Genomic DNA, 22,661 nt, shown 5'->3' on the forward strand with positions numbered 1-22,661 from the left:
TTTTTACGCCGACGCCTGTGATCGATATGTTGGTACGAGGCGTTCAGGGGCATCGCTGGTTTATCATGAGAGACACAGACGCTGACTGTGTGCAGACTTTAGCCGTCTGCGGTAAAGTAGGACAACCCTGAAACGTACAGATTACACTGGGTTACAAGAAAATAATACAAATGTGTACGTTGTCTCTGTCTTTTCAACAGAATTAGGGTCAGTTTGCACGTCTGAATCCAAAAATGACATCAATCATTCTCAATCAGGTCAGGTTTTTAATGCTAATTTGACTTTGAAAAATCCGATCTTCTGACTAAATTGCTTTATCGCGGTCACAACATTTAATACCAAAATAAGCATTGGTAAACATGCTTTATGAAACTTGTGACTAGATTCCTGTGAGGAACAACGGTGTATTCACCACAGATGGAGCAGAATTAGAGTTTAGATTCTCTGGTTTAGCCCATATTTCTGCCCACTATCCTTTAAGTCAGGGGTTCTCAAAGTTCTGATACCTGAGGTCAATTTAGGAACCCAACATTGGACTGAGGGCCGCCAAAGAAAAAAAACCAGAAAGAAATACCATTTGTAGTCATTTTAATGACCAGATTGCAGTTCTTCAGTTTAGCGTTAAGTAATATAAGCGTTAATATAAAGTAATTTAAGTGTTAATATAATAACGCTTTATAATTTACTGGGTAATTACCCAGTATTTTGGCCATTGTTCTTACCTTCTAATTACAGGTTAATACCAAGTAACACATTTCTGTTACCATATATTTACTGGGTAAATAGCTAGTAATTGGGGGCTGTAGCTACCTGCTTATTACCAGCTTATAACACAATAATGCACTAAAATTCACCATATAGAAACCAGGTAAATACCCAGTATTTTTGTTTACACTTATTGGTCTGTATCCAGTAATGTCCAATAAACATTTAACAAGCTTAGTAGCTCCTGGATTAAAACTATCAACTGTAATTCACTGCGGGGCCGACAGAAATGTTTCTGCAGGCCGTCGTTGGCCCCCGGGCCGCACTTTGAGAACCAATGCTCTAAGCATTTGTGTTTTTTCTCCCTTGTCGTGTTCGCGTGGTATGTTATAGCACGTCGTATTGTGTGAAGGTGTAAAAAACCTGCGTCCACGAACGCATCGTTTAAAAACCAGGAAGTGTATCGTCATTAGCGAACATATGTGTTCATGGGAGTTCAGCGGCTCAGTTAAACCTTAAAGGTACAACTCAAGCTGAACTCACTAACACTAAATTAATGTGACTTGTTCTGAATGTTGCACTTTATGAGTTATGTAAAATTAATGAATATATATATATATATATATAGAGAGAGAGAGAGATTTTTCGTTATTGTTATCATAAGTAAATAAAATAAAAAAAATAAAAAATGCAAAGAAATCATTTTTCCTTTGCTTTTTTCTTGGTGCGTACCTTAAAGGGTTAATGTTGTAAATAAGACTGTGGCAGCAGCTACAACAAGTTCCCTCTGTGAGGAGGACGTGGACGAATGTGGACATTTACGTCTCACTTATTAAAAAAAAAAAAACTTGTCGGGTCGCGCTTGATTTTTTGGGCCCGATCTAAGCTCTAAGCAGATAACATCAGGCTTATTTTCGCAAGATCTTCTCGTTGAAGCCATTTCATTCACTTATAACATATATATATATATATAAAATTAGTCATAAGTTGGCACATGCAAAATCTTCAGCATGTGTTTATTGCAAGAAATATAAAAGAATTTTGCCTCATATGACATGAAAATACCCATACATGCAAACAAAAAGGTTAAAAAACAAATAACCAATGTGACCAAAAAACAAACCCAAATGTGATTTTTGGATTCAGCACATCAAAATCAGCTAGCTAAATCAGCTAATTTAGCTAGCTGATTAGCTAAATCAGCTAATCAGCTAGCTAAATTAGCTGATTAGCTGATTTAACCAGTGTACTTGTCTAAGAACGTATGGATTATGTGTGTTTAATGGAAAAAAAAGAACAGAATCAGTTTAGTTTGTAAATGTGATAAAACATTTTAATTTCTCTGTTGAAAACATTTCTCATGACATTTTAAAGCAGTAACATGTGTTTTTCCTACTCTGACGTGTATACGACAGCACGGCTACGAAGGCTTTTCTTTATTTCCCTTGCACTTTTTAATCTCTAATCTCTAATCTCTCCGTACATCACACGCACACAACAGCAGAGTGGATTGTCTGTTGTTCTTCACATCAAACACAGGTGGAGGTTTATCACTCTGAGCTACTTACCTCCGGCTCCTCAGAGGCTCCTGCAGCACCAGCTGATCTAAGGCACATTATTCAGCACGTGTTACAGCCCGGGGGTTATTTTTCCACAGTAAAAAAGTGCAAACACAGAGTTTCTTTCCCCGCGTTTTTAACGACAAAAGACACCGAGACGAGGTTTAACATTTTCTTCTTGGAGGCAGAAATAAGAACTTCGTGACCATGTGTGGCACAAACGCTGGTTTGAATCATTACTGCACAGTTTTTGGCTCTCGAGCAGGAACTTTATAAATCAACGCAAGAACGTCAGCAGGCACTTGTTATCTCAGGCTGTTGAGAAGTTTTAAAGTCAGGGTCTGTGAGTTTGGGGAAAGTAGCATAAGAAGGCGACGCTTTGGTTCAACCACAGGCCTTTGCACATTTTGAGCAGCTGTTGATTCACACATTTTTGACATTTTATCTAATAAAATAAAATATGCCGTAAAGAGGTGAAGTGATAAAGCTGAAGGTCTCCTTTAACTTCAGTGTTGACTGTATTCAGGTGTTTTTTTCCCCCAATAAAACTATTTTGCATATTTGCATCACACATTTTCATCATCTAATCACTTGCAGTTTTGCGTCACTTCCATATTTGCCTGTTTCATGCGTTTGCGATGATATTAAGTTCATCATTTGTCGACTTGAAGAATTAATTATGGACAATATTAGTAGCAATTTGCTAATTGGTGTGAAATGCACTTTATAATTCACATTGACTGATATTTAAATGATTAAGTCAAAGACGTTAGAGTCCGTTGTATTTCAACGTTTCAGTTCACAATCACAGATCTGCATGGATTTATGTGTGTTTTCTGTCGTACTGGGCACGAGGTTAAAGGCGCCATATGTAAGATGTGGCCAAAAACGGTTACTACACTCAAATTCTAAATACAGAGGTTTTTTAGGTTTCGTTTTCTCCGCCATTGGGGCTCAGACGTAACTGGTAACTCGGCAGCTGAGACTCTACTGACTGCAATGATTGGTAGACGGCGGTAGGTGGCGCCACATGACGCCAAAACATGATTTCAAAACATAAACATGATTTGCAGTCTGCAAAATATTTTTTTTTAATGCAAATATTTTGTCTGTACTGTTGTTGTTGGTGAGTTCAGTTTGTTATATGAACATTATTCTTGAGTCTCTGTGACATATTAGGAGGATTTTATGATTTATTACATAATGCACCTTTAACGCATGTTAACACAGGACAAGTTTCCATGACGACTGAGCGGAAAAAGACGCGCGTGACGTCATGCGCCAGAGTCCAGGCACCGTATACCATTTAGCTGCGTTAGCTGCATTAGCTGCATTAGCTCCTTTAGCGCGGTTAGCGCGCCTACAGTGGAACTAGAGCGGTCTGTTTATTAAACGAAAAGAGCAGCGCTACAAATAACTAGCGTACCTGTGTTCTGCGTATGTGTGACTCTGTTTTTAAAGTTCAGCGTTACTTTAGAGACTGATTTTAACAATCCAGAGTCACGTAAACATGACGTCACCAGCGTCTTTTTCCGGTCAGTGGTCACGGAAACGAGTCATGCGTTAACGTTGACGCCGTTAGCGCGCACATCACTAGTTTTTTGTTTGTCAGTTGTTAAAATAGATCTATAAAAACTATTTTATCGGATGGAAGACACTTCATCCGAGTTCCTCGACTTTATTGGACCAAGGAACGAGCTCCGCTCAATATTAGAAGCGTTTTTATTGGAAAAGCTACCGCGTGCGATATCGTGACTCGCTCGCTAACGTCTGTCATCTGTGTCGGTGGTGGTTTTTCCGCGTCTCCAACCAGACTCAAGGTTCTCAGCCTCCAGTGAATGAAGTTCCTCTGTGAGACACGACCAGAGTCAACGATGACTGGATCTGTGAGTCTGAGTCTGAGTTCACTCAAGCCTGATTTCTACGGATCTGGGTTTGATTTCCGATGTGAAAGAACGTCCGCGGTCCACAACAAAGGACTCACTCACTCACTCACTCACTCACTCATCTTCTACCGCTTCATCCTCCACATGAGGGTCACCGGGGGTCGCTGGTGCAGATCAGAACAAAGGAAACAGATTAAAAGAAATCAAATAATAATGTGTGTTCTTTTACATCTTTTATCTAAAATGAGCATTTATTGCATTATAGGAGACTTTTTTTTTTTCTTTTGGACTTTAAAGTTGGGGGTTGGTTGTTTTATTACCAGCAGTTTTTTTGGAAACACACTCAGACTTTGTGTCTCATACATATATATATATATGTATATAAATATATATGTAGGCACGTTTCACAACACATTCATTCATGTGCCAGATGATTGAAGCAGAACGGCCACATCTGGCTTGAGGGCGGCCGTCAGCCAACCCCTCCTCTTCCTCGTCTGTGCTGCTCTGGCTCATAGTTTTTAAATCCACCAATGAGTTTTGCTCCCTCAGAACTTCAGCCTCCAAGAAAAAAAAACAAGGACCAATCTGTTCAAAATAGAGTCTAAAATAGAGAATAAATTACATTTACTAATATAGCTTAAGGTGACTTTCCTCTGCCCGGGAGGAACCGCGTATTTGTGCGTCTGCTTTAATCGGACTTTAAAAATACACTATTAAAGTCAAACCACCAGGAAACACCAGTGACCTTCTTGCTGGAAGCTGGAGGAACTTCTTTAGTGGTTTATGGAGAAAGGTGTGAGGAGAGTGACAAGAGGTTGGTTCAGACCATGCTGTGAACTGTGACTCCATCTCCAAAAACAGCTCACAGAGCCACGAGCCGATGGCATGGACAGGAGGGAGGGGGGACGATGTGGCCACAGGTCGGAGAGGAGCTGATTTGGCTGGTTGGTGGAGTTATGGCGGATGCGGAGGCGTGCAAGTGTTTGTTGATCGGATGACTCTGGTGCACGAGGAGGAGGAGGAGGAGGAGGAAGAAGGGGGGGGGAGGTTGTGGGTAGATGGATATGCCAGAGAGAGTTGAAGCCCCACCCCCTTTCTTGATTGTGATGCCTGTCACAGGGAAAACGGTTGATGTGTGAATGTGGATCAAAGCCCCGCCCCCCCCCTGAGTGATCGTCAATAAAACCCTCGACCTTCTCTAACAAGGTAGAGTCGGTGACTCCGGCTAAATCAAGCCCTCTGAAGAGAAACTCTGAGTGGGAGCACATTACCAGGTGCCATGACGGGTCTACCAGAGAAAACATTGCCATTTGTTATTTGTTTCTGCAAAACCATGGATGATGCTGCATTTACGCTCTGGAAAAAACGGCGGTAACGCTTTCTTTTACAGTCCCCTAATTACCAGGTATTTACCTGGTAAATTCATGGTAACACCAAAGTGTTACTAGGTAATTACCAATGGTAATAAGAAAGTAAATACAGTGAAACTGTTGCCAAAATACTGGGCATTTACCTGGTAACTATATAGTTAATTATAGCGTGTTATTACTGCTGTTAATAAGAAGGTATGTACAGCTAAACTATGGCAAAACTATGGTAAATGTAAGTGTATTATTGGGTTATAAACTGGTAATAAGCAGGTACCTACAGTCCCCTAACTACTAGCTATTTACCCAAGGGGTAATCTAACAAACCTAACCCTAAAAATGTGTGTAATTACATGGAAACAAGCTTGGCTTTCTTTTACAGTACAGTTTTACTTTACTTACCGAGTACATTACCGTGCATTACCCAGTATTTTGGCAACGGTTTCACTGTATTTACTGATCTTATTACCCTTGGTAATTACCTAGCAACACTTTAGTGTTACCATGAATTTACCAGCTAAATACCAGGTAATTAGGGGACTGTAAAAGAAAGCGTTACCAAAACGGCTTCAGACGTCAACATTTCTATGTTTTTCAGGACGTCCTGGTGTGTTTTTTGGTGCCTTTTACGCCTTTTGAGCCACAACGGACATGTGACGAGTGAGCGTCTGCGTCAAGGAACGTCTTGCTTCTCGTTTCATCATCACTGTTCACACAGAGGTCTCTTCAACACAGATTTTCTCACTGAAAATTACTGTTAACCACCGTTTCAATGTCTATATCTGATAGTTTCTGCATCACTGGAGCGATTCTGTTCCCTGAATCCATTCATGTCCATAACAATGCTTTTACATCACGTAATAAGACACTCTGCATACACATCCACTGTGGCTCAGGCATAACCAGGACATTCATTTACACCCAAAGTGCAACAAGCAGTTAAAGGTCCCATATTATGCAAAATCAACTTTTTTAAATCATTTTAATCCTTATATTTGGGACCCTGGAGGCCAAAGTGTGAAAAAAGATGACTCACTCATGTTTTTGTGGTCCTCCTCAGTCTAAGTACAGGAGATAAAACACGTGATGTTGACTTCCGCTAAATTCCTGACATTGTTGTCTCGCAGAGCTCTGCTTTGTCCGTAAAAAAAAACCGCAAGAGTGCTGGCGAGGGGCAACGGTATCCGAAAACCGCAAAAATCTCTATTCTTGTGCAGCACAGAGTTCTACACAAACGTCCAGCCTCAGAGGATTTATCTTATATATGACGGCAATGTGCCTGCTAGAGCCTGCAAATGATCACTTTTCCACATGCTAACTGCTGTTAGCTCCCAGTAGCCTCATTAGTAGATGTCATTTCCTGTCTTTTAAAGGGACACTGTGTAGTATTTATGGGTTTATATAACCCAAAATCCACTTTTTTATACATATTATGTGCTCCTGCATTGTCTAGTCGCTGTATAATAGTTTTTGTTTCATTTTCGTAGCGTTTCAAAAAGTCATGTAAAATAACATGGTCGCGGGCCGCGGTTGCATAGCCACTGTTAGCAGAGAGACGCCATGTTTCTACCGGAGCCTGTAAGGACAAACGCGAGAGAACAAATCAAGCGTCTCTTTAATTGTAGCTGAAGTCCCGCCTCCTCTCTCTCCGCTTCGTCTGCTACGGCCGCGGTAGCTCCGCCCTCTCCCTCGCCTCACGAACCTCATCTGCTGACACGGAGAAAGACGACGAGGACGACATTTGACCAGCTGAGGATACCGTAGCGCTCAGGGAAGGGAGGGGGTGAGCAGAGGAGCAGTTCTTTGTTGTAAATTTCAGCCTCTCCTCTAGATGGCACTATAAACTACTTACTTCACCTTTAAGTTTTGTTTTAATTTTTCTTAAGGTGGACCTAAAGAGATACTACTAAACCGAGCGTTCTGAACAGAGTGACTGATCTGCTGTGGTGCTTCATCCTTAAGGTATTTTGACCAAATCATGTCACAGACATGTTCATTAGGACACCAGGGAACTAGGTTAACGTGAAGAAACATATGACTACTTTAAAACCAGATCATGTCAGTAAATAACTGACGTTATTTTTGCATATCTGTGATTTGCAGAAACATACAAACAGCGACGCGATCCTGAAAGGGTTTACAAACTTACCTCTCAACAGTGAGATTCTCTACCGTCTTTTATCCAAAGCTTTTTTTTAATTATTATTATTTTACAGACAAACGTGCGAGGGCTTTAACTCCTGAAGACTAAAGATGTTACTTTGCTTCAATGGTTTATTTTACCCATAACCATGTACAAATAAAAACAAAACCTTTTACAGCTTTGTATGGTCACACATTTAGCATTCATTGGTCCATAAGCACTCCTCACGACGACATGAAAAACACTTCTCTTTTTTTTTTTTTTTTTTGCGAGAACACCAACATTGATTTTTCGAGCAATCGGCGTCTCAAACGTTGTTGCACTGACGTCACAAATGTACCATCCATTCTAACAGTTGTTCTTTTGTTCATTGCAAATAAAAAAAAATAGTCACATGCAATGATTGGAAAAAAAATTACATTACCTCATGTCACATAGAAAGTAAGCGGAAAAAAGTTCCATCACTTAGAAATAAGTACTCTTCAGAGATTTGTCTCTTTCTCTCTCTCGCTCTCTTTTTGTTTCTTTTAAAAAAAGAAAGGAAAAAAAAAACTCCTAGACATTCTTTCAACAGCGTTGTTGGTCTCATTTGGGTTGTAAACATTAGTTACAGTGCCTAGCTTCATTCACCTGGCTGCGTGGAGAACGGGTCAATCGATGCTATCACTCAACTGATCGAGGGAGGGGGGTGGGGGGGGGGGGGGTTGGTCGGCGCTCAATCGATTGTACAAGGAATGAATCGTTGGAAGGACGTGATGGTCTTTGGGCTGAGTTAAGACGGCGGGGGGGGGGGGGGTGGGGGGGGAGACAGACTGGACTGTAGATCTATATAAGACACCCTGAGAATCACAACTACATCGTCATCCCTTCTTCCTATCCTCACTCTTCCTTCTACGGAACAACGGTCAAAGTCAGGTGGGCGTGGCCTCGGGGAGATGGTCGGTAGGTTTTTTTTTTTTTTTTGGTCGGTTGGTGGCGGCGGCGGCGGTGGTGGTGGTGGTGGTGGACGGAGGCCGGTTGCCGTGCAACTGGCTCCTCGGTGGTTGGCATGGAGACAGGTTAAGGTGGATTCTGACCTGGTAAGGTAGTATATGCAGCACGTAGACTAGTATGAACAGTAGAATGTAAAAAACGCAGCTCTGGGGTTCAAAAAGAACTGGATTCAAAATGGTTTTTCAAGTGGAAGTTTGGATTAAAGGGTTCGTTCATCCCATTTTTTAAGTTGTTTTTTTTTTACTTTTACTTTTACTTTTTGGCTTATAATAAAGTTGGTCCCAAGAAAACCTGGATTTTTACTGCGACAAACATCTCAGGATGAACTGATCCTTGAAAATGTAGATTAAAAACAAAACTTGAGGTATTCTTGTTTTTCTTTGCATCTCAGCAGAGACGCATTTTTTTTAAAAACAATCCAAACGGCGGAAGGCACCACCCGTTAGACGGAACAAAAACAAGCGCACCTCAAGTTCCGAACACTTGAACGCTCCCATTCCAGACGCAGATTAAAACCCCAGAGCTGTCAGCATGTAACAGTAGATCGTGACAGTAGTATGTTATCGATGGAGAGAACATCACATGAGGGCTGACGTGGCTGTGCAGCAAAAAGGATGGCGCGGGGCGAGGGGGGGGGGGGTGGGTGGTGGTGGTGGTGGTGGTAGGCGATAGTGGTGGACAGTGATTGGTTGATTTGGTTTGGTCAGGTGACTGAAGGAGGGGGTTATGGACAGTCGAGTTGAGTCAGATCACATGATGAGGGTTTGCAGCTATAACGTCAGGAGGTTCCATTGGGAAGTATGGAAGCCTGACAGGTTTTAGCTTTTGGTGAACACTGGACAAAACACCCACCCCGAGACCCCCAGCCAACACACACACACACACACACACACACACACACATAAAAGCAGACGATCATTCATTCACAAAAGACAGACAGACATTTCCCTTTTTTTTTTTTTTTTTGCATAGACACAGAAAAACACATTTGTGTTAACTCAGTCACACGAGACAAACACACTTTTGTTTAAATGATTTCTCACACACACACACACACACACACACACACACACACACACTTGCCCACCCCCAGACTTGCGATGTGTTACTGTGATGATGCAGAGTGTGGTGGAAGGTGAAGAATAAGACAACGGAAGACAGGTGATGCTAAAATGAACATTTATAATGACTGCTGTTGCTGTCGCAAAATAAGAATCCTTAAAAAAAGACCTCATATATATTAGCACTAGATTGCCCACTTCACTGGTAATCCACAAGTCAAGAAACACAACTCACTAGGATTTTTTTTTCTCTTTACAAACACAATGCTACAATTACATTAAATATTGAATACTCTTTAAGTCAGTTAATGAATGTTGTTAAAAGCAACCACTAAAATACTAAAAAAATAAAAAAAATAAAAACAAAACAATAATAATATTAATTCACCTTTTTCCAGTCGTTCCCTTTTTCTTGTTGCGTTGCTATTTATTAATAGTATCATAATAATAATAATAATAATAAGTCTGAGAAATAAATAGCTCATGTGGTGTTTTCAGGGGTTAAATGGGGCAGGCAGCATAAATCAAGAGTGGAGCTCAGAGCGATGCGATGAAATGGTGGCGTTTGTTTTCACTTTTAATACTTTCAACTTGTCTCTGATGTTCCGAGGCGACACATGGAGATATGCAGAGATTCATCGTCCCTAAACTATTCTTCTATTTTATGTAAACTAGGACTGTATTGCACAAAAGTTAGCAGCTCAGCTTCCTCGCTTTTGTCGCCCGGGAGGAGCTTACGTTCCATTTTTTTTCTTTATTTCCACCTCCCTGGGCTTTTTTTGTTTGTTTTTTCCTTCCTCCAACCTGGAGCCGAGCCGTTATTTCTTTCTTCTTCCTCTTCTTCCACGATGATATGTCTATAACACGACCAAGCATTTGCAATAACTATGGCTCGATGATAAAAAAAAAAAGATACTAGCGCCACTACGACTCACTGTTTTCGAGGAAAAACATCAACAAATGCACAAAAACAAGCCTCCGTTGAGAGCGGCTCGGACTACGTCTCAAAGGTTAGTTAAAGGTTATCTAAAGAGCGTGCTGGCCAACAGGGAAGCAGCTAAACAGCCAATACAGTAGGTAAAATCAACACTAAGAACAACAGCACGGATTAACACAGTAGAACTAGCGTAGCCGATTATACAGGCAGACCTAACTATCGAGTACAGAGATGAGGAGTGGAATGATCGCCTAGAGCGTCCACTTGTTCCTCTTTATGCTGCCGACCCCGTTCTGCTCAACACTTCTCTCTTTACAGCTCAGCAAAAATCTGACAAAAATATTTACAATGAGAGAGAAAATAAATGAAATTGTGGTGAAACAAGTTTGTTTAGTGTTTTTTTTTTCTCTTTTTTTTTTGTTTGTCTGCATTTCTTTTTTTGGGATTTTTTTTTTTCTTCCTTTTTTAAACTTATATCTCAGAGAATAGTCCCCAATGATGAGCAACAAACAAACAAACAAAAAAAAAAAATCCAATCATATCAGCGAGCATTGCACAGTCTCAGAGAGGTTTTTGGGATGGAATGAAGAGTTATTGTCCAAACAGTTGGATGAACACAGACGGGGAGGAGGAAGAAGGTCAATAAAGTTCATGAGGAGGGGGGGAGGAGGAGGAGGAGGAGGAGGAGGAGGAGGGGTGAAAGTTCAAAAAAGTTCAAGAAGACAGAGGATATGGCTGCGCAGCTGACGGTGCGTAAACACTCCCCACACCGGCGTGTGCGTGGTTTGGATGTTTAACGATAACAAAGAAAAAAAAAAAAAAAAAAAAATCATCATTAGAAAATGGAGTTTTTGAATCTTTCCCATTGAGAAAAATCAAATGGAGCAAGAGCGAGAGAGAGAGAGAGAGAGAAGGATAAAGAGAGAGAAAAGGTGACGGTCAGAGGGGGTGAAGAGAGTGAAAGGTGCCCCCAACACTATGGCACACAATCAATGACGTCCCACAGGCTGAAGAGATGACAGAGTTAGGAAAAGCAGCTGGCATGAGCGGTAGGTAGGGCTGGTTTAGGTGGAGAGCACAGGACAGTAGGTAGGTAGCCAACCTGCAGAAGGGGTTAATCCTTGTCGGGGGGAGGTGGGGGGGTTTAGCTCTGTGGAGGGGTGGTGGTGAGGAGGAGGAGGAGGAGGAGGAGGAGGAGGTGGTGGTGGTGACAAGGTGCTGTTCAGTTGAGGCGTCATTATGAGCGACATCATGTTATGAGGGCGGAGCATGCTGGCTTCATATGGGTGCTTCCAGGATGGATGTCCGACACACAAGAACAACTCAAAGAAACGCTTGGAATGGTAGTTGTTGTCTTTTTTTTTTTTTTTTTTTTCCTCTCTGTTCTATTTTGGCACTCGAGAAAGAGAAAGAGAGAGAGAGAGAGGGTTTGTGGGAGGCAGAGGAGGAAGGTGTGTGTGTGTGTGTGTGTGTGTGTTTGAGAGGAGGAGGAAGAGGAGTGGGTGGTGAAAGTGCAAAAAAGAGGGCATGGAAGAGTGTGTGTGTGTGTGTGTGTGTGTGTGGGAGAGAGAGAGAGAGAGAGAGAGAGAGAGAGAGAGAGGGGGTAAACAGGCTACACACAGAAATGGCATTTTGTTAAAACTGGTCTAGGTTAGACAGAGCATACAGTCATAAACTCAAAAACCCAGGAAGAAAAAAAAAACACAACCAACAACAGAGAAACGAGAAGAAGGAACAGAAAAAACAGTGATATGACAAATGCAGTCTACAGTTGCTGGTGCTTCGATGGGGCCCAAGTTAGGGGGGGGGGGGTGGAAAAGAAGTGGTGGTGGGGGGGGGGGGTCCCATAATATGTGGTGGGTGTGGGTGAAAGTGGGTTTGTGGTGTGAGGCAGAAGAAGACGACAACATCTGAGGACAACGTCGAGGAGCCACACACCCACTGAGAAGCAATGAGGTTCACCTGGTGAACAGGTGTGTGTGTGTATGAGTGGTGGTGGGGGGTGGGTGTGTGGGGGGGGGGGTGATAAAATCTGCATTCCTCTACGCGTCACAATCTAAAATACAAACTATAAACGACAATAAAAACATGACTTTATCTCGCTTAACGCTGCGACACAGACACCACGAGAGCACGGAGACGGCCCTGAAGCAGACGAACTCAGAGAGAGAGAGGAGAGCATGCACATCGTCGTCGGGAAAAACACACACACACACACACACACACACACACACACCGACAACACGGCGACGACACATCTACAGTAGTCTCGCACACTGAGCCTCACCTCAGCTCGGGCCTGCCATGCACAGCAACAGCAGAGGGTTTTTTTTTTTTTAGTGCAAACATGTCTCTACGAGAACAAACAAATATCCTCATAATTATTGTTTCTGTTGTAGGATGTGGTTTATTAACCATGACAACATGTGTGTGTGTGGGGGGTATTTTTTGTTGTTTTTTGACAACGAAACCAATTAAATGTCTAATTCGTGTCGAAGTGGAAAAAAAAGAAGAGATTTTCCAGCAATCGTTCATGGTCTCGGAGTGACAACACAATCTGTGCTGAATTTGAGATCAGACAGCAGAGGCACGCTCGCACATGTGTCTGCGTTTGTTTTTAAAAAAGGGGTTTTTCTTTTATGGATGAGGGAGGGGGGGGGGGGGGGGGGGGGCGGGGGTGATCTATACTCCATGTTGTATTTGAGGTCAGTAAGGTGCATACAAGTGACAAGACAAGCCAGAGCTCAGAGTGTGTGTGTGTGTGTGGGGACGGGTAAAAGGACAAACAACAGCGTTATATATACTGAGTCTGGGTTAGTAATGTTAGAGTACAAAAACACACAGAAACACCACGTATGAGCCTCTACTGCACGTCAACGGTCAGAGGAGTGATATGATAAGTACATTCGTGGACAATCTCCGTCTCTGAAATTAAGCCTTTTTTTCTTCCCAAAGTTAGTTCACACAAGTGAGAAAGTTTTAGTACAAGCTCACTCGGCGCGTAGCAAAATAGTCTTAGGTTTGTTTGTTCGGGAGTGTTTTTTTTTTTGTTCGACAACGCGACGACGCGAATGCTTTTGTTCGACCTGTGGCTCACGGATCAGGACGCGATGCTAGCTCGTGGTGAGAACAGCTAACAAGTGTAACGCACGTAAAACAAATATCAAAATGCTCCATCGTCATGCAAGGATCTGTCTCTGGAAAATGAACGACACGCACTGCCCTAATGTTTTTTTCTACCATTTTTCTTCATTTTGTTTTTTAGTCCACGCTTCACTTTTTGATATCATGCAATATAGACGTGCAAAAAAGATAACATCTATTTCCACAAAATACATTTTCATCGTAACTATAAAAGGCTGTCGTTAAGAATGCTATCTAGTCACATTTTTTCTGTTTTCTCTTCTTCACCTTTAGCGTAATTATGCTAAACTACCGCTATATTGACAAGTCTAGCCCCAGAGTCGTAGTGCTGTTGCATTCTGGGAAGGCTAGCTCCCAGAGAAGTGGCTAACACTTAGCTAACGTGGTCGTTCCATCGTCTTGTGGCAGGAACAGAGAGGGTTAACTGTGTAAGTCTATGCAGTCCTTAAAAACTAACCCCCCTCCTCTATGTGAATTATAAATATGGTTCTTTTGGCACTTTTCACATTTTTTTTTTTTTATCAATATAAAAGTATGTTTTCCTCTTATCTAACTCGATTTAAATCAACACATTTACAGCTTTCAACTCTGTAAAATACCTATTTTGGCACATGTTTAAGGTCAGGTTTAGAATGACACTATTATTAAACAAGCTTAGAACAGAGCGTAAGTATCACGCGGCCACTCCAGAACAGCCTCTCCAGCTAAAGGACAGATTTCGATATGTTTTAACTCGGTTATTTTTTTTATTTTTTTTTAGTACATCAGTTATTATTATTAAATAGCAGCATATTCCACAAATTAAAAAAAAGAAAATTCTTACTAGTGTATTCAGTATCTACAGGTAAATCCCAAAAAGCTCCTACGACAGACAGAGGATCAAGGACGGGACAAGACGACATGCCACTATATGTATTGCTTCCAGTAAATCGTCACATTTTTTAAATCTCTAAAATACAGAGAACTAAAGAGATTGGCCGCTGTGTAAAAAGAAAAAAGATTTTAACCGATGAGATGAAAAATGAACCTATATCATTGTAAATGTACTGTGCTGCACCCAGGAGAACACAGATTAAATAATCTACACCCACCACCGCTGACTCGTCAGTAATCTGACCTCACAGAGACTGCAAATTAAAATAGTGTTATTCATAAATCCCTGACAATGCTGGCAAATTCAAGTCTCCTGACAAACGTGTTCAATCCAAAGCTGTAATCTGCATTTCTTTGCCACGACGAACACGATTAATCCAGCGCAGCAGTGGTCTACCTGACTGACCCTGCAACACAACGTCAAACCACAGGCTTTCAGTGCAGCACAGCACGGGTGGAGCGGAAAGTCCAAACCCCCACCGATGAAGACGACGCTCCCTTAAAGATAAGCGAGTTTGCACAGTTTTACTGTGTATGTCACTGTGCATCTAAGAGCTCCCTCTCTGCAGGCGTGCTCCACCTCACACACTCAATCTGTGGCGTTGGCCGCGGCGAGCAGCAGATTTGATCGCTTTAAAAAACAAAACAAAAACAACACACCAGACATAGTCACCCATGGAGCGATGTGGTAGGAGGAGAGAGAGGAGAGGGGAGGGGGAGGGGGGGGGGGAGTGTCAGGATGGGAGTGCACTGGAGGACTGAGGTGTGTGAGGAGAGTGTGGATGGTGTTAGATGGGAGTAAAGAAGCCTCCTTACCAAGCGATGGAGAGAAAACCCTCACTGGCTGCTCCAACAGAGAGACACTTTTGATCGTTTTGGAGTCGGATTGGTTTGTTTTTTTCGTCTCTAATCTTACAGGAGTCACCCCCCCTTTCCCTCCCCCCTTAATGTTTTACTCTCAATGGACTATTACGTGTCCAGGGATTATAATTCATGAAGAAGACACAGCTGTGAACGTAACGTGAATTTAGAAATTTGCTCCAGTCTATTTACTGTGGTGGTGGTGGTGGTGGACACCTCAGACTCCGCCCACATCCCCGCCCCCCCTGATTACAAAACACGACAGGTGAGTAAAATCGAGTCGACCTAAGTGTCGTTCCTCCTCCTCCTCCTTCAATCTTCAGATATGACGTGCGTTTCTGATGAAGTTCTTCATATGCAGTCTACATATATTTCATATATGTGTTTTATTTTCCCCCCCGTTCTTTTTTTTTTTTTTTTTGTTATCCCTGCCATATAAACACCATCCCATCATGATGCCATCTACAGCACAAATCCCTGACCTCATAGGCCCCACCGGGGAGGCGGGGAGGAGAAACCGCTCCCTCTCGCTTCACAGTGCATTAAGACAAAAAAAAAAAAATTCAGTGTACTCTGATTGTAAAAAAAACAAAACAACAAAAAAAACAAAAACAAAATAACAACAAAAACATAACACAAACAAAAGAAACAACAGCATCTTCAGCAGCCTCCTGGGACTACAGTGGCCAGAAAACCTGTTGCCATGGGAGACCTGCAGTTTGCCAGAGGCAGAAACAACAGCGTAACTTCACTGGACTGCATGTAGAACACACTTCTCTCTCTCTCTTTCTTTTACTTTCTCTGGCCTTTACCTCATCAGCAGTCGATCAGTTTGCTTGATAAGGGCAAAGATCAGGGAGGTTGTTATTTATCCCTTAAACAACAACAACAACAACAACAACAACACGCTGCTGCCTTTGAATATAGCAAATCTACAAGCGAGGCTCACAGATCGGGCGGCGGACCCCAGGCAAACACGCCGCTCCCTTTGTCTTCATGGTTCAGTGTTTTCTCTCCTACTCGCGTGTTATTTTTTTGCATCCCTCAGTAGTAAAACGGTGAGACTTAAGTGCTCTCGCTTGATCTGGGATCTGTGGTTCGGGGGGGGGGGGGGGGGGTTCGTTTGGAAGACCACAGGCTTTAAGCAGCAGCAAATTCACTCTGAGAATCAGGTCTCAGTTACACTTCTACTTCATTAAAAGTGGAACTGGAATTTGACTACAGGTAAAAACACAGTGGGGGGTGGGGGGGTATTATTATGGGATGGAGAGAGAGCCGAGCATGAGGCGTTTAAGGTTAATATAGTAGCTGCTAAAATGCTGCACTGCAGCCTGTGGTGTAAAGCAGATATTTGTTGTTCGTATGGAGGTCTCACTGCAGTCGATATGGTGAATTCCCTTTTCTAGCACCAAATATGGCATCATAGTGTTTTTTCAGTGTGTGTGTGTGTGTGTGTGTGTGTTCCCTGTTCTGCGCTGTTACTGGTTATAGATATATATAAAGTGATCCTTCACTGTAATGATGTTAATGCCTGGGGGGGGCGGCGGCGGCTTTCTGACTGGACTTTAAATAAGACATATATTACACTATGTGACATTAGCATTCATCTTTAAATCCATTTAAATTAAAAAAAACAAAAAGTCTCATTTACATTCATGTCAACCTGAATTCACATATTTAACAAAAAAAAAGAAAGAAGGAAAACAGCTGAGCTTTATATGTGTGAACTCATTAATAAATAATGACGATGACGGTGGTGATTCCTACTATCGTAATAATAATAATAATACTAATAATGATCATTAATAGACTGCAGATAAAAGCCGTACATCCTGTGTGTGTTTGCCGCAGCTCGCACAGAATCGCTCTTCGAGGTTTTCGCCCGACACGAGGTCGTCACCTCGGCATTTGATGTCAAACACTAGAGCCGCATATGTTAGGGGTGGTGGTGGTGGTGGTGGGGGTATCACAGGCTATACAGGAGTTTGTGTGTAAATGAAGAAACGCCCAGTTGATTCTGAGACCCTCCCCCCCCCAGATCCACCTCTCCCCCACTGTCATGTGGGTAGAGGATGTTTCTTCCCTCACACACCAGCTGAAGTTTGCAGTCTTACTCATTATAAAAGGGCAGGGCATGGAAGGGTGGGGGGGGGGGGGGGGGCAAGTAGTGGGAAGGGATTTTGGGGGTGGAGTCAAAACTGGAAGAAAAACAAAAACCCTACAGGAGGGTGATGGGCTGCAGTGGGAGGGAAAGGTAAGGGTTTCTTCCATAAGGGAGTTTGGATTGAGGGGGGGGAGGGTTGTACCCCGTAAATGCCAACCCCACCCCTCTATGTGCCCCTGCCCCTCCCTCCCCTCCCTCCCCCCCACTTCCTGCAGCCTCTCAGGCAGGTGGCCTGTCTACATGGCATTCAGCTTTGTCCACAAAATACACAAGCAAACAAACAGACAGCGTAAACTGACTAAACGCAACCAAACAAACAAAAAAACAACCATAAAAACAAAAACAAAATCCCCGCAAAAGGTCAAGACGTTAAGTAATAAAACTTATTTACATTTTACACATTTTTTTTTCTTGGTTTTTCAGCGTGATCACTCGCTCCTCTCCCTCCTCGTCTTCTCAGCACATTTTTGCTTCGCGTCAAAAAACTTTTTTAATAAAGAATACTGAAAACACGCAGAAGAAAATAGCGTGGACGTTTCCTTTTTCGACATTCTTGCTCTCCTCTCCTTTTTTCCGTACTCACTCTCTCTTTGTTTATACTCCTCCCCCAAGCCCCCACTCTTTTTTTTTTTCCTCTTTTCCTCCTCGTTTCTCATTGGCTGTCAGGTTTAGCCCACCTTCTGTGGGTTGGTGGCGCGTACCCCCTGCTCGTAGGTGATCCTCTGGCTGATCAGGTACTGTGCAGCCTGTGTGGCGGCCTGGGAACCCGTGATGGTCACCTTCCTGTTCCGAGTTCCAGGGATGAACTCGCCCTTCTTGGAGATCTGAATCCTGGCACCGGTCAGCTCCTGGTACTCCACTAGCGTCTTCCCTCCTTTCCCCAAGATGGCTCCCACCAGGTTTTCTGGCACGGCGATCTCGACCACTTCCTTCGCTCCTTCTGCTAGCTTCTCTGTGGCCAGTAGAGATGACGCCACTAGAGGTGACGCAGCGCTCAAGTAGCCGTTGGTGGCGCCTGTGGCGGCAGCCAAGGATCCCAGGGTGAAGCCTCCGAGGCCGGCTGGGTGACCGGCGCTAGTGGACGCATCGCTGGCGTAGGATGCTAACAAATTTGCTGCAGCGGCGGCTGCTGGGTTAGCGTTAGCTGCTACGGCGGCTAACACGCCTGAGGCTGCGGCGGGGTTCAGCCCAAGGCCCAGGGAGTTGGTGTTGTAGCCGTAGCTGGCCAGAGTGTTGAGGGCGGAGGTGATGGCCAGCAGGTCATTACCTGAGAGGCTGGACATGGTGGTCGGGAAGGCCCCCACTCCTGCCAGGCCAGCTTGGCCCAGCAGAGAGGAGGCGGTGGCTGCCGCGGCGGCTGCCGCGGAGGGCATGACCTCGGTGGAGTTGGCGTACGGGGAACCGGTGGGGTTGGAGTTGGCGACTGGCCCCGTGATGTTGGAGTAGGAGATGTTGAGGCAGGAGGAGCTCTGCGGGTCCTCCTGGATCTTCTGGACGATGATCTCGACGGCTTTGCGGTTCTGCTCGGGTTCCCCGCTGATGGTGACCACGCGTTCCTGCAGGTTTATGCCCTCTGGCTTTTGGGATAGCTGCACCCACGCGCCAGACTGCTCCATCACCGCCTTCACTGTAGCTCCGCCTTTCCCGATGATCAACCCCGCCGTGCTATTGGGTACGATGAGCTTGGCCTAGAGAGAGAGGAGAGAAAATGTGTTATTGCGATATTTTTTTTTTACTATACTCTATAAAGGAGACAAAGTCATGAATGAAGAAGCAGAAGTCACTGCTCCCACTGTTTTCTATGCTGTGATGTGACGAAAATAATTATGGATTGAGGTGGTAGATGAAATATAAGCCAGGTTACATCAAGGAGACACTGAACAGGACATTTCTGCTTTTCTCGAGAAAAGGAAAACATCCAAAGTAAAGAGACACAGAGTCTGAATCATGTTTGAATACAGAGCCAGCGAGGAGGATGAGTTCCTGAGTGTGTGTGTCAGAGATAAAGTGCAAATGCAGGTGAGTGAACAGTCGACAAAAAAGGTAGAACATGGTAAATATAGTGGGAGGGTAGAAGGAGAGAGACAAAGAGAGGAGAGGGGAATGCTAAAGTGGCTACTTGTGCGAGGAGAAAAAAAAAATACGTTGACTCCCAGGGGTCAGTGTTGCCATGGTAACACAGCTTCAGCATTCAGCACACACACACACACACACACTGTCCAAACACAGCACCATATTTTCATTTCACACAAAGGGCGTGAACATATGGTGTATTATATTTATTCATTGTTGTTGTTATTCTTTGTCTTTTCTTCATCACATAAAACAATAAGTGTGATATATTTATGTTTCTGGACAAAGAGAGAAGATGAACCACTTTATTCATCATTAAATCTCCACCCGAGCGTAAGTGGGGTGCGACTAATGATGTTGTTTTTTGTTTTTTTTCAAAAGCTAGTATTGATCAGTCTGTCAAATATCCTCACAATTAATGTGTTCAGTCCATTTAATATCAGGACTAAATCAAAGATGTTTAGTTTATTACTTAAACAAATACAAACACATCTTCATATCTGAGAGGCTGGAGAATGTGATCCATCAAATACAGATAATATTGACCTGTTTGTGTTTGGATAACCTCTTCCTCTCAGTGAGGTCGACTGTGATCAGTGTGGATCCTTCAAACAAACATCAACTCAAGTCACAGAAACCTGCGTGTTTGTCCTGTAACAGTCGACTGAAGTGGAATCTTCATGTCTGCTTTTTATCTGCCGTTTGATACTTCAGCGTTTGTGAGTCTGTTATGGTCTGAATGATGTACAGAGGGAAAGGACAGTTGCTTTTGATTCTTTTTGAATGTGGTCTCTGAAGGACATTGAGTCTATTCTATGGCATGTTTTTTAGATCCTTTGCACAGCTCTGCTAATAACCTAACCTCTTTAGATACACTACCGTTCAAAAGTTTGGGCTCACCTATAAAATTTTTCCAAGTTTTCCATTAAAAGTCACACTTTTATTCATCAAAAGAGTTGCAAAATGAATAGAAAATAATGATGACATTGACAAGATTAGAAATAATAATTTTGTCCTGCTTTGGTCAAAGAACCAGCAAATTGCACAAGGGTTTTCTAATAATCCAATAGCCTTCTAACGCAAACACAATGCACCATGAGAACACTGGAAACGGGCCTCTATACACCTATGTACATATTCCATTAAAACCCAGACGTTTGCAGCTAGCAGGGTCTCTGCAGGTTTCAACAAGTCACATTTAAGACTTTTTTAAGACCATAATGAATACAAAGACCCATTTCAAATCCATACTGGCAAAAAAGTACAAAAGACATGAAAATTGGAGCCACAAATCATTGAACTTGCAATTCGGATTAGCTGTGGACTTTCATTAAGTTTTCTCCGCTGCTATGCTATGCTAAGCTATAACACAGTGGTGCTCGATAAATCCTCACCGCACTCGCACAGGTGACCTACTTTAGTTCCGTGTTGTAGTTATGTTATCGCATCCTCAAAAATAGAAACATTTCAAAGCGAGACTGAAGTTAATGCACGTTTGATAGATTTTTTTAAAGACCTTTCGAAATTGTCTTTAAGAGCTTTTATGAGATTTGAGGAAAATTTAAGACATTTTAAGGCCATAAATTCAAATTATTGGATTAAAGACTTTTTAAGACCCCGCGGATACCCTGAGCTAGAATAGTCGTTTACCACATTAATAATGTATAGAGTGTGTTTTCGATTCATTTAATGTTATATTCATTAAAAAGAAAAAATGCTTTTCTTGTGACCCCAACTTTTTGAACAGTAGTGTACCTACAAAGTAGACAATTAGGCCAAAAGTATGGAGTTTGTTGCTCTGTGGATACAGACAGTGAGATAATGTCCACAGATTTGGGTCCGGACCTTCTCTGGTGGAGTTTGACCTTCACATACGACAAGGAGGATCCAGGTGACTGGAATGGCGCCCGTCTTCCCAGAGACAGGACACCGACTCGCACATTCACTCACTGTGGATTTTCCAGAGTTTCCCCTGGTGTTTGCTCTCTCTCTCACATCATGAGTTCACTAGGAAATTTTATTAAATAGCTTTTGAGGAGAAGCTCTGGAGAATGTCTGGAGCAACCTCTGTGGACATTTGCGTTCACACATATACAGTCATCATGTGACCACAGAGATTTGTCACACAGTCTGCACTGCAGCACCGTGACCTTCACAGACGATGAAAGAAACTGTCCATGTGTGCGTTTCTTTCTTTGCTCATCGAGAAACGATGTCTTTCAAAAACAAGAGCGTCTTCAGGACACGCTGCTATTGACTCCCGCTGCACATTAGCCACTTAAATGCGTGTCCACAAAAGCCGCGCTTTGTCCCCCGTTGCATTGATTCAACTGTGCAGAGCAACACTATACAGCAGCTCATGATGTCTGAAAGAGGATTGGTCATATTGTGCTGCAGAAACACAGGGACGGAGCGAGGGATGAGGAAATAAAAAAGACCTGGCCTTGATGAAGAAAAGGAGATGATGAAATGAGAGCGGGACAAAAAGATAGCGACTGATTCATCTATGAAGTATTAAGAGAAAAGAATGAAGCGCTGCACTATGTTTTCTACATGAAAGAAAAGAAAAGAAATGAGAAATATTCAAGAGTGGACGACATCTTTTCAGCTTAAAATAGAAAAATGTAAAGGTCAGTCCAATTAGCGTCCGTGTTTCCACGCTTCATCCTCTCCGTCTGTTTGCTGCAGTTTTAAGGCGAACATTGTTTGCTTCACTGTCACACCAAATTCTCCACTTCCTCACTTATTTTGTGTGTGAGGCAGGAGATGAATTTCCATAGAAATAGAAAATTAAGTCGAAAGCGGACGAGGCGAGCGACTGCAGCGTCGCATGTTCACACTTGTCGCTGCTTCAGGTGGAAGATTGAGAATCAGCGTCGGCCTGTGAGATTG

The 22,661-nt window shown here is 42.9% G+C and overlaps 1 protein-coding gene across 4 annotated transcripts in view; it reads right to left on the bottom strand.

Annotated features, from left to right (window-relative positions):
• Positions 1 to 18,364: 18,364 nt before the first annotated feature.
• The window catches only part of nova2 (NOVA alternative splicing regulator 2), a gene marked incomplete at both ends in the record, with an annotated part of 80,513 nt that continues 76,216 nt past the window's right edge, over positions 18,365 to 22,661 (bottom strand). For all 4 annotated transcript variants that reach the window (XM_083885986.1, XM_083885983.1, XM_083885984.1 and 1 more), the window contains one exon: positions 18,365 to 19,384. In XM_083885986.1, the coding sequence (XP_083742112.1) occupies positions 18,365 to 19,384 (1,020 nt within the window). The remainder of the gene's footprint in view (positions 19,385 to 22,661) is intronic.

Source organism: Microchirus variegatus (genome assembly GCF_963457635.1).
Source record: "Microchirus variegatus genome assembly, chromosome: 3".
Lineage (NCBI taxonomy): Eukaryota > Metazoa > Chordata > Actinopteri > Pleuronectiformes > Soleidae > Microchirus > Microchirus variegatus.